At 58.3% G+C, this 12,634-nt stretch overlaps 1 protein-coding gene across 6 annotated transcripts in view; it reads left to right on the top strand.

Moving 5' to 3' along the window:
* Window positions 1–12,634, top strand: part of EMID1 (EMI domain containing 1) — a 49,237-nt gene that overhangs the window by 2,531 nt on the left and 34,072 nt on the right. For 5 of the 6 annotated variants that reach the window (XR_012895925.1, XM_075897931.1, XM_075897928.1 and 2 more), the window contains exons 1-2: window positions 3,690–4,479; window positions 12,066–12,179. Coding sequence is in view for 5 of the 6 variants with exons in the window: in XM_075897931.1 (XP_075754046.1) it covers window positions 4,361–4,479; window positions 12,066–12,179 (233 nt within the window). In the remaining variant the exon portion in view is untranslated. Of the gene's footprint in view, window positions 1–3,689; window positions 4,480–12,065; window positions 12,180–12,634 lie in introns of those variants that run through there. The other variant, XM_075897929.1, reaches the window with a different exon arrangement.

The raw sequence follows: 12,634 nt of genomic DNA, 5'->3' as shown, positions 1-12,634 counted from the left end.
TTTCCCTTGGGTGCCCTTAGGGTGCTATAGGGTTACTATGGAGATTTGCCTGTCTGTCTATCTGTCCCCAGACACCCCTCTATCTACCTATCTACCTGTCCCCACACACGCCTGTATCTACCTATCTATCTATCCCCATACACCCCTCTATTTACCTATCCCCACACACCCCTCTATCTACCTATCCCACACACGCCTGTATCTATCTATCTATTCCCATACACCCCTCTCTCTCTCTCTCTCTATCCCCATACACCCCTCTATCTACCTATCTACCTATCCCCACACACGCCTGTATCTACCTATCTATCTACCTATCCCCACACACGCCTGTATCTACCTATCTATCTATCCCCATACACCCCTCTATTTACCTATCCCCACACACCCCTCTATCTACCTATCCCACACACGCCTGTATCTATCTATCTATTCCCATACACCCCTCTCTCTCTCTATCTATCTATCCCCATACACCCCTCTATCTACCTATCCCCACACACGCCTGTATCTACCTATCTATCTATCCCCATACACCCCTCTATTTACCTATCCCCACACACCCCTCTATCTACCTATCCCACACACGCCTGTATCTATCTATCTATTCCCATACACCCCTCTCTCTATCTATCCCCATACACCCCTCTATCTACCTATCTACCTATCCCCACACACCCCTCTATTTACCTATCCCCACACACCCCTCTATCTACCTATCTACCTATCCCCACACACCCCTCTATCTACCTATCTACCTATCCCCACACACCCCTCTATTTACCTATCCCCACACACCCCTCTATCTACCTATCCCACACACGCCTGTATCTATCTATCTATTCCCATACACCCCTCTCTCTCTCTCTCTCTCTCTATCCCCATACACCCCTCTATCTACCTATCTACCTATCCCCACACACGCCTGTATCTACCTATCTATCTATCCCCATACACCCCTCTATTTACCTATCCCCACATACCCCTCTATCTACCTATCCCACACACGCCTGTATCTATCTATCTATTCCCATACACCCCTCTCTCTCTCTATCTATCTATCCCCATACACCCCTCTATCTACCTATCTACCTATCCCCACACACGCCTGTATCTACCTATCTATCTATCCCCATACACCCCTCTATTTACCTATCCCCACACACCCCTCTATCTACCTATCCCTACACACGCCTGTATCTATCTATCTATTCCCATACACCCCTCTCTCTCTCTCTCTCTATCCCCATACACCCCTCTATCTACCTATCTACCTATCCCCACACACGCCTGTATCTACCTATCTATCTACCTATCCGCACACATGCCTGTATCTACCTATCTATCTATCCCCATACACCCCTCTATTTACCTATCCCCACACACCCCTCTATCTACCTATCCCTACACACGCCTGTATCTATCTATCTATTCCCATACACCCCTCTCTCTCTCTCTCTCTATCCCCATACACCCCTCTATCTACCTATCTACCTATCCCCACACACGCCTGTATCTACCTATCTATCTACCTATCCGCACACATGCCTGTATCTACCTATCTATCCCCATGCACCCCTCTATTTACCTATCCCCACACACGCATCTATCTATCTATCTATCTATCTATCTATCTATCTACACACACCCCTCTCTCTCTCTCTCTCTCTCTATCCCCATACGTATTTGCGTGGTTTGCAGTTTGGTTGAATCGCTCAACACCGCCACTGTGCACATTGCTCACCCCCTACCTCCCATCTGTGACATAGGTGTCAGGGTCTATGGCAGCTCAGAGCCTCACTGGCATAGAAGAAGACAGTCCCTGCTCCGCAGAAAGCCCCCCCCCCCCCCTCCGACGTGCAGGCCTGTGGGAATGGCTGTGCTAGAAATGCCACCTTTCCCCGTGCTCCCTCAGGCTGGCTCCTGGTTGGTGGGGAGCGGCTGCCCTCTAGAGGCACCTCTAAAGAGCAAAGAAAAGGCTTCATCTGGCCTGTGCCAGCGCAGCAGCTCTCGGTGTCCTTGCTGGGCAGACTGGCTCCAGGCCTGTCCCCGTCTGCACAGCAGTGACACAGCCTGGGCTGCGTGCGGGTCCTCAGCTGGCATGGGCCAGGCCGCGGGCCTTTCTGGGCGGGACAGACATAACCCCTAGGGGTGTCATGTGACTTGTAGATTTGTGGAGAGCAGCTCCAATCAGTCCGACGAGGCATGGGGGGGAATTTCTTTGCCTCTCTGAGGCTTGGACTGGGGGGGCCTCTCTTCCCCCCATCTACCTCCATCGAAAAAATCTGGAAAAAATCTCGCAAGAGTCCTTTGAACCATTTGGAGGAGCTGTGAGCCGGGGGGCAGGCAGGGGTAGGACGAGGCCAGGGGCCGTGTGTGTTGGCTGAGACGGGGGCAGGCAGGGGTAGGACGAGGCCAGGGGCTGTGTGTTGGCTGAGACGGGGGCAGGCAGGTATTTGATGGCGATTCGAAGCGTCCCACCCTTCAGCCTCTCTCGTGGGGGAGTCGAGGGGGGCCAGAACAAGGTGTATGTACAGCGGGGCCAGAACAAGGTGTATGTACGGGGGGGTTGGAATAAGGTGTATGTACGGGGGGGCTAGAACAAGGTGTATGTACAGCGGGGCCAGAACAAGGTGTATGTACGGGGGGCTTGGAATAAGGTGTATGTACGGGGGGGCTAGAACAAGGTGTATGTACAGCGGGGCCAGAACAAGGTGTATGTACGGGGGGGTTGGAATAAGGTGTATGTACGGGGGGGCTAGAACAAGGTGTATGTACAGCGGGGCCAGAACAAGGTGTATGTACGGGGGGCTTGGAATAAGGTGTATGTACGGGGGGGCTAGAACAAGGTGTATGTACAGCGGGGCCAGAACAAGGTGTATGTACGGGGGGCTTGGAATAAGGTGTATGTACGGGGGGGCTAGAACAAGGTGTATGTACAGCGGGGCCAGAACAAGGTGTATGTACGGGGGGGTTGGAATAAGGTGTATGTACGGGGGGGCTAGAACAAGGTGTATGTACAGCGGGGCCAGAACAAGGTGTATGTACGGGGGGGTTGGAATAAGGTGTATGTACGGGGGGGCTAGAACAAGGTGTATGTACAGCGGGGCCAGAACAAGGTGTATGTACGGGGGGGGTCCGGAACAAGGTGTATGTACGGGGGGGCTAGAACAAGGTGTATGTACAGCGGGGCCAGAACAAGGTGTATGTACGGGGGGGCTAGAACAAGGTGTATGTATGGGGGGGCCAGAACAAGGTGTATGTATGGGGGGGTTGGAACAAGGTGTATGTACGGGGGGGCTGGAACAGGTGTATTTATGGGGGGGCTGGAACAAGGTGTATGCATGGGGCGGGATGGAACAAGTTTAGGTATTGGGGGGGTTGGAACAGGGAGTATGTCCCGGGGGGGCTGGAACAAGGTGTATTTATGGGGGGGCTGGAACAAGGTGTATGTATGGGGGGAGGGGGGTAGACCCACTGAACCAAACTGGAAACTGTGCATAGGCTGGAAACTACTTCTAGTTGGGGGGGGCTGCCCCCCTCCACCTCTGCTATGCCCTTCCCAGCGGCATACATCAGGAGTAAGGTCGCTGCAGGCAGGCCGGGGTGGGGGGAGAAGTGGAGCAAGCCCAGGAAGTGACTCCGTGGGGGGCTGGCTCTGGAAGCAGAAAGAAGAGCTCTCTGTACATGAGCTAAGTGCCTGCCCGCCCCTTTCTCCAGTGAGGCTGGGAACATGAAATCAGTGCACGTCTGGAATATAAGGGGGTGGAGAGAGCAACACTGGAATTGTTTGGGTTCCTTAATGCAGCCGAGGGAAGGGGGCCGGACTCCTCACTTTTCCCGTTGCCAGACATCCCAGCAGAAAGTGCGGCGCTGGGCATAGTGCGAGCGGCCCAGCCTGTGTCCCGAGGACACGCCTGGAAGAGGAGAGACGCTGGCCCTCCATCCCCAGGACCCATCTCTTCTCCTGCACATTGCAGTGCTGAGTGGCGATCTCTCGGGGAATTCTGCTGCCTCTCTCAGCTTAGCTGGAGCCTCCCCCCAGCTGTTGCAGGAGCCCCAGCCAAGTCAGCGCAGAGAGCGACTTCACGCCAGCTATTATTTGTGTGTTGCAGGGCCGTGCAGGAGGGCTGGCCGCACTGAGCTCCGTTCCTTCCCCTCCCCTGCAAGTTCAGCCTCCTTCATCGGGACCCCAGCTACACCTGGGTGCATTGCATGGGCTAAGGGAGCTTCTCTTCTCTCGCCCGCGGGAGATCCTTGAGCGCTGCGCCTTGGGAGCACGTCAGAGCGGGTCGGTCAAGTTCAAGAAGGATCGAGGACTGCACTGAGCTCAGAAGCTCTGGCCCCACGGACAAACACGATGGGCAGGCAGCAGCTCAGCTGGATGAGGTGCCTACCAGCGGCCCTATGGCTGTGCTGCCTGCTGCCCCAGGGGAGCTGCACGTGGAGCCTGGGCGGACTCCCGTTCGCCCACCGCAGGTAACGTGCAAGCACTTGTCTGGGCTGCCTGGGCGTGTGCAGTGGCTCAGCGCCGGGCTCCAGTGCTGGGAGCCGTGGCCATGGCTGGTGCTTGGGTGCCCGCTCTGGAGAACAGTGATGACAGCTTGTGGGGCTCCGCCAGGCCAGGTGCTTGTGGCACCCATCCTTCCCAGTGGGAAGAGACCTGATTTGCTAATGTCTGGTGACAGTGACTGTGAGTGGGGCTGGGCGTACAGGCCCTTGTGTGCTGGCTGGGTGGACTCAGCTCGGGTCAGTGCGTCCCAGTGTCTCTGCAAGAAGGCAGGGCGGGAACAAGCGGCGCCAGCAGAACCGACAGGCTGCGGATGAGGTGTCAGGGCAGGGCGTCCTGGGACTCACAGATCCAGGTTGCTTGTTTTGATCTGGGGGGGAGCAGGGCTGTTACAGCAGCACCCAGCCAGTATGGGGAGCGAGTCCTGGGGAGCTGCTGGTTCTAAGAGGCATGCAGCTGTTGTGTCCGGGAAGCATTTTCCTCTGGAAATCTCCCCATGCCTGGGCGCGTGGGGCTGTCCAACGCCGGCGGGATCGGGGACATTGTGAGCAGAAAGTTCTCGTCCCCGGCACACCCGGGGTGCACAGAGCAGTGGTGATGATCCCAGGGAAAAGCCACTTTTCCCAGCCTGGCTGAGTGTCTCAGACCCAGCTGGAGCAGAGCGTGCACACAGGGACAGGCAGAGAAGCACCACTTGGCGCCGTTCTGCACCTCAGGAGATTGGGGGGTTCCGAGATGGGCTGGGGCAGGCCCCTCTCTAGTGGCCTTTTATTCTGCTGATTGTTCAGCAGGGATCCTGCCTCACTAGCCCAACAAAGAGCTGGCCCTGGGAGCAGCCTGGCCCGCTGGGCTGCTGTCAGGCGTGACCAATGCTGAGGCTGGAGCAGCGCGGGACTCAGTGACTAGGGGTCTTTCAAGCTGGCCGCTGGGAACAGCTGCAGAGAAAACGGGGCTGTGACAAAACAGCTAAAACTTGCCCCAGCCGGCAGATGCTTTCCCAGCCCCCGCAGAAGCCAGGACGGGGTGGGGAGAGCTGGCTGCCAGGGCAGGTGGAGGAAGGAAACTGCAGGGAAGGAAATGCCCTTCATCCCCCTTGTGCGGGCCTAGGCCAGCAATGAGTGATGTCCCTTCCCAGCCACACCTCACTCAGCTGCGGTCCTGGCTTCCTTTGCTCCCTAGAGTCTCCGGAGGCTTGGGAAAAGGGCTGTTTGAAAATTCAAGGGCCGTCACCATGGGCAGAGCTGTCACGGTGCACCACGCCCTACAGGCCTTGCTTCAGCTACCCCACACTAACACGGCTACATCTCTACCACGCCCTACAGGCCTTGATCCAGACAAACTCGGGAGACTCAGGATGCCACAGTGGCTCTTGGGTTAGAGCAGGCTCACCACACCGGCCAGCTGGGGGGGCGGTTGCAAGGACAGAGAGGGGGTGTGAATGTGTAAGGACAGAGAGGGGGTGTGAATGTACAAGGGCAGAGGGGTGTGAATGTGCAAGGGCAGAAAGGGAGTGTGAATGTGCAAGGGCAGAGGGGTGTGAATGTGCAAGGGCAGAAAGGGAGTGTGAATGTGTAAGGGCAGAGAGGGGGTGTGAATGTTGCAAGGGCAGAGGGGTGTGAATGTGCAAGGGCAGAAAGGGAGTGTGAATGTGTAAGGGCAGAGAGGGGGTGTGAATGTGCAAGGGCAGAGGGGTGTGAATGTGTAAGGGCAGAGGGGTGTGAATGTGTAAGGGCAGAAAGGGAGTCTGAATGTGTAAGGGCAGAGAGGGGGTGTGAATGTGCAAGGGCAGAGGGGTGTGAATGTGCAAGGGCAGAGGGGTGTGAATGTGTAAGGACAGAGAGGGGGTGTGAATGTGCAAGGGCAGAGGGGTGTGAATGTGTAAGGGCAGAGGGGGGTGTGAATGTTGCAAGGGCAGAGGGGTGTGAATGTGTAAGGGCAGAAAGGGGGTGTGAATGTGTAAGAGCAGAAAGGGAGTCTGAATGTGCAAGGACAGAGGGGTGTGAATGTGCAAGGGCAGAGGAGTGTGAATGTGTAAGGGCAGAAAGGGGGTGTGAATGTGTAAGGGCAGAGAGGGGGTGTGAAAGTGCAAGGGCAGAAAGGGAGTCTGAATGTGTAAGGGCAGAAAGGGAGTCTGAATGTGCAAGGACAGGGGTGTGAATGTGCAAGGGCAGAGAGGGGGTGTGAATGTGTAAGGACAGGGGTGTGAATGTGCAAGGGCAGAAAGGGAGTCTGAATGTGCAAGGACAGGGGTGTGAATGTGCAAGGGCAGAGAGGGGGTGTGAATGTGCAAGGGCAGAAAGGGAGTGTGAATGTGCAAGGACAGGGGTGTGAATGTGCAAGTGCAGAGAGGGAGTGTGAATGTACAAGGGCAGAGATGGGGTGTGAATGTGCAAGGGCAGAGGGGGGTGTGAATGTGAAAGGACAAGGGTGTGAATGTGCAAGGGCAGAGGGGTGTGAATGTGCAAGGGCAGAGAGGGAGTGTGAATGTGCAAGGACAGGGGTGTGAATGTGCAAGGGCAGAGAGGGGATGTGATTGTGCAAAGGCAGAGGGGTGTGAATGTGCAAGGGCAGAGAGGGAGTGTGAATGTGCAAGGGCAGAGAGGGGGTGTGGGAAGAAATGTGACTCAGACTCTCACTCCTGGAGCCCTTTGATTGCTGCTCAGAGCATCCCTGGGACTTCTTTCAGGAATGGCTCCCCGCACTGCCGGCTCCTCTCCCTTTCCTTCCTTGTGCCACCTGGTGGGGTACTGGTGTTGTACACAGAGACTGACCTTCCCCTTCTGGGCCTTCCAGCACCCCATTCCTTTTCCCCTGCCCCCCAAATCTGTCAGCCCTTGCAAGCGAATTTCCTGCCCTCCCTCCTCTACTGGCTGCGTTGTCCCCTACTGGGCATTCACGGCGTGTGGGACAGAGCTCCTGTCCCCTTGCCTTCTTGCTGTGTCCTGGCAGGGCGCCCCACGCTGCCAACCCCAGGGAGACAGACCCTGCCCTGAGGAGTGTGCAGCCAGGAAGGGGAAACAGGTGTATAAAGGGGAAGTGACTCACAGGAGTCTTTCAGGCCTTTTGTGCTGACTTCATTGCTGTCCTGCCCTTTCCCTCTGCTCTGACCCTTCCACACTCCACAAGCCCCTGGTGCTTCCCAGACAATGGTTTCCCCAGACCCCTGTTTCAAAAGCAGGCAGTGTCATTCTTTGTTCTTCTGTCCGGCAGCTCCTTTTCAAAGGGCCTTCTCCGCAGAGAGCAGATGGCATCTCCCGGGTCACAAAGCAGCACAATCCATCGTCTGCCCTGGCCAACGCACCCTCCTCCCGCCACTTTCCCTGCCCCGTTGGGCCCGCTTGGGCTAGCAGGGACTCCAGCTGGTGGGAAATTCTGAAGTGACTTCAATGCGCATTGGAGTGAACTGTCCCACAAAACAGATCGTGTCCCCCCCAGTGACTTGGGGCCATCGGAGTGCCTCACTATGATACACACGAGCCCAGGCATCAGTGGCATATGGACGGGTAAACAACAACTCCTGACATCTGCACTGAGAAGAATGGCTGCGTCATGCTGCGCACTACCTGCTGGTCTCTATTCCAGACCCACATCGCTCCTGGATCATGCTGTCCAGCCGTGCCCACTACTGTGGTCGCGTCCCTTCCAGCTGTGCCCACTACCGTGGTCTCTCGTCCCTTCCAGCTGTGCCCACTACCGTGGTCTCTCATCCCTTCCAGCTGTGCCCACTACCGTGGTCTCTCATCCCTTCCAGCTGTGCCCACTACCGTGGTCTCTCATCCCTTCCAGCTGTGCCCACTACCGTGGTCTCTCATCCCTTCCAGCTGTGCCCACTACCGTGGTCTCTTGTCCCTTCCAGCTGTGCCCACTACCGTGGTCTCTCATCCCTTCCAGCTGTGCCCACTACCGTGGTCGTGTCCCTTCCAGCTGTGCCCACTACCGTGGTCTCGTCCCTTCCAGCTGTGCCCACTACCGTGGTCTCTCGTCCCTTCCAGCTGTGCCCACTACCGTGGTCGCGTCCATTCCAGCTGTCCCCACTACCGTGGTCGTGTCCCTTCCAGCTGTGCCCACTACCGTGGTCTCGTCCCTTCCAGCCGTGCCCACTACCGTGGTCTCTCGTCCCTTCCAGCTGTGCCCACTACCGTGGTCTTTCATCCCCCTTCCGGCTATGTCCACTACCGTGGTCTCGTCCCTTCCAGCTGTGCCCACTACCGTGGTCTCTCGTCCCTTCCAGCCGTGCCCACTACCGTGGTCTCTCGTCCCTTCCAGCTGTGCCCACTACCGTGGTCGCGTCCCTTCCAGCTGTGCCCACTACCGTGGTCTCTCGTCCCTTCCAGCTGTGCCCACTACAGTGGTCGCGTCCCTTCCAGCTGTGCCCACTACCGTGGTCTCTCGTCCCTTCCAGCTGTGCCCACTACCGTGGTCTCTCATCCCTTCCAGCTGTGCCCACTACCGTGGTCGCGTCCCTTCCAGCTGTGCCCACTACCGTGGTCTCTCATCCCTTCCAGCTGTGCCCACTACCGTGGTCTCTCATCCCTTCCAGCTGTGCCCACTACCGTGGTCTCGTCCCTTCCAGCTGTGCCCACTACCGTGGTCTCTTGTCCCTTCCAGCTGTGCCCACTACCGTGGTCTCTTGTCCCTTCCAGCTGTGCCCACTACCGTGGTCTCTCATCCCTTCCAGCTGTGCCCACTACCGTGGTCGTGTCCCTTCCAGCTGTGCCCACTACCGTGGTCTCGTCCCTTCCAGCTGTGCCCACTACCGTGGTCTCTCGTCCCTTCCAGCTGTGCCCACTACCGTGGTCGCGTCCATTCCAGCTGTCCCCACTACCGTGGTCGTGTCCCTTCCAGCTGTGCCCACTACCGTGGTCTCATCCCTTCCAGCCGTGCCCACTACCGTGGTCTCTCGTCCCTTCCAGCTGTGCCCACTACCGTGGTCGCGTCCCTTCCAGCTGTGCCCACTACCGTGGTCTTTCATCCCCCTTCCGGCTATGTCCACTACCGTGGTCTCGTCCCTTCCAGCTGTGCCCACTACCGTGGTCTCTCGTCCCTTCCAGCCGTGCCCACTACCGTGGTCGCGTCCCTTCCAGCTGTGCCCACTACCGTGGTCTTTCATCCCCCTTCCAGCTATGTCCACTACCGTGGTCTCATCCCTTCCAGCCATGCCCACTACAGTGGTCGCGTCCCTTCCAGCTGTGCCCTCTACCGTGGTCTCTCATCCCTTCCAGCTATGTCCACTACCGTGGTCTCTCGTCCCTTCCAGCTATGTCCACTACCGTGGTCTCATCCCTTCCAGCCGTGCCCACTACAGTGGTCTCGTCCCTTCCAGCTGTGCCCACTACCGTGGTCTCTCGTCCCTTCCAGCTATGTCCACTACCGTGGTCTCATCCCTTCCAGCCGTGCCCACTACAGTGGTCTCGTCCCTTCCAGCTGTGCCCACTACCGTGGTCTTTCATCCCCCTTCTGGCTATGTCCACTACCGTGGTCTCTCGTCCCTTTCAGCTGTGCCCACTACCGTGGTCGCGTCCCTTCCAGCTGTGCCCACTACCGTGGTCGCGTCCCTTCCAGCCGTGCCCACTACCGTGGTCTCATCCCTTCCAGCTGTGCCCACTACCATGGTCTCTCATCCCTTCCAGCTGTGCCCACTACCGTGGTCGCGTCCCTTCCGGCCGTGCCCACTACCGTGGTCTCTCATCCCTTCCAGCTGTGCCCACTACTGTGGTCGCGTCCCTTCCAGCCGTGCCCACTACCGTGGTCTCATCCCTTCCAGCTGTGCCCACTACCGTGATCTCTCGCCCCGCTTCTGGCCGTGCCCACTACTGTGGACTCTCATCCCCTCCTGCTGTGCCCACTACCAGAGTCTCTCGCCCCCCTGCAGGGGGTTATCAGCACCGTCCTTCACACCGGTGTGATGGACCGGGCCGGGTCTGGGCACTGCTGAGGGCTTCTGCTCCGGGTGAATTGCTCAAACTCGGGGCTTCTTACAGCCCCTGAATAGAGACCTTCCCAAACAGGCCACAACCCGGTCACACCGAGCGCTTCAGCTGCCAATCCGGCCAACAGGAAGCCTCATGAGGAAAACCCCTCGGAGACCCCCGCTCTCCCTGTGCCCCAATCAGCCCCGGGCCTGACACAGGGGAGGGGTTCTAGAACCCTATCTCACCTCCCCCGAACGGTCCCAAGAAACCAGCCCCAGTTCTCAGTCAGTTTACACTCTGGATCTTACCCACAAGATCACGCTGGACCAGTCCTTTAGAATCTAAAATCGAAAGGTTATTAATAAAAGAAAGGAAAGGTGGAGCGTCAGGTTGTCAAGGAGAACACGTCACATGCACCAGTCCCCCAGTTCTCGATGCAGGCTCGCAGCAGAAATGTTATAACTGCTGGCTTAGAAGTCTCTGGTTACATCCTATGTCAGGAGGGGTCAGCCATCCTTCCCGGCTCGCTGTCCCTCGCAAGGCTGCATCTGGGATCAGGACCAGGACCAAAGCCCACATGGAGTTTGCCTCATGGCATTTTAGATCCATCCAAGCTGGAGTGGGTCACAGGGTCAAGTGACCTGTTTGTGTTTCACGTCAGCAGCCATTGTGCCCTGGCTGGTTTGCAGGTTTCCTCAGGTGTGTGTTGGCCTCCCTGAGAGCCATTAACAAGGCATTGTCCATTGCCTTGTTAATTAGCATAGTCATCAGCTGAACAATTGTTCTTTACAACTGGCAGTCCAGGCGCATCCGTATCCCGTAACTCCACACACACACATCACACAGGTACATGAGTAGCAGACACAGAACCAGTAGGACACCTCACATGGCCCCTTGGTACAGACTTTGAGGTGACCACCTCCCCCGTCTGCTCCCCTTCCAAGCCGGTAACATGACAGCCTGCCATCCGGGGCCAGCCGCAGCCCTTCCAGGCCACACAACAACAGTGGCTGGACAGGTGCAGGAGGGCCCCAGCTCCTCCCACGACTCTGGGTCCCAGGCCAGGGCCCCTCTGGCAGCAGTCTTGTCCTGCCCCCTCTGGCTCCCTGGGACCCCGCCCCTCCTGGCCCTAGGGGCAAGGCTGCAGCCTGGCAGAGGACAGGCCGGAGCTTCCCTCCCCGGCCCCCTGAGCTGCCCAGCCCTGCTCTAGCCCAAAGGGGTTTCTCTGGGAGCCAGGGCCCAACTTCCTCTCTCTGCTGGCAGCCCCTTAGTCACAGGGCTGCTCCTGCAAGCCACACCCTGGCTGGCTACTGAAAAGCCCCTCTCTGACTGGCCAGGGCAGTGCGCAGGCGCCCCAGACGCGGTAACCCTTTGCGGTCCATGGGGTGCATTGGCCCCAGGGCTAGTGGGTGTGGCTGTGGTGAAGCCACTAACGAAAGTGGTGGGCAGGCTGGGAAAGAGGCGTTTTCGATAACGTTGACCGATTTGTTCCAGCTGCCTCCTGTCGGAGACGCAGGGTCTGAGCTGGCTCCCTCCGGCCATGGCATCGGCTGTGCCGCGGCCCTCTGTCTGGCCAGCCTCTGTCAGGGTCAGGGCCTTGTGCTGGCTGCCCTGTCACCCTGCCCTGTGCTGCTCTCTTGCAGGAACTGGTGCGCCTATGTGGCCAGCAGGACCGTGTCCTGCCCTGTCCAGAACGGGACCTACCTGCAGAAGCTGTTCCAGGGCTGCCGCTGGCCAGGGGGCTGCGCTGCAGGCAGGTAAGAGAAACGCCGCCCCAGCAGAGCTCATACTGCAGGGTGGGGCGGTTTGGCTCCCCCAGGGGCCCTCGCTCTGCTGCTTCTGCCTGCTTGCACCCCAGCCCTGCCTGCAGGCAGGGTAGCCCCTCCGCCCGGGCAGCACTTCTGTGCACAACGTCCCGGGGTCCCCTCTGGACTCAGCCAGCTCCCCTCCCCGGCACCGCCTTTCATGCCTTTGGTCCTGGGGAGCCAGCCAGGGAGCTAGTGGGGGTCCGAGTGCTGCTCCTGCTCCTGCACCTGGCCAGGCCTTGGTCCTGGCAGGGAAGTGAAAAGTAAGCCCGTGCAGTGCTAGGTTCCTCCCACTGCCCCAGCCCAAAGGGACCGTCCGCTCCTGCAGCAGCTAAGCCACTCGGCCTCCAGCTGCCCACTCCAGGGAGCACGCCTTCCACTGCAGCCCCCTTGGGACGGGGTCATGT

This window comes from Pelodiscus sinensis, chromosome 15 (genome assembly GCF_049634645.1).
Source record: "Pelodiscus sinensis isolate JC-2024 chromosome 15, ASM4963464v1, whole genome shotgun sequence".
In the NCBI taxonomy this organism is placed as follows: Eukaryota; Metazoa; Chordata; order Testudines; family Trionychidae; genus Pelodiscus; species Pelodiscus sinensis.
The sequence above is the reverse complement of the archived record's forward strand: the minus strand, read 5'-3'. Positions and strand labels throughout refer to the sequence as shown.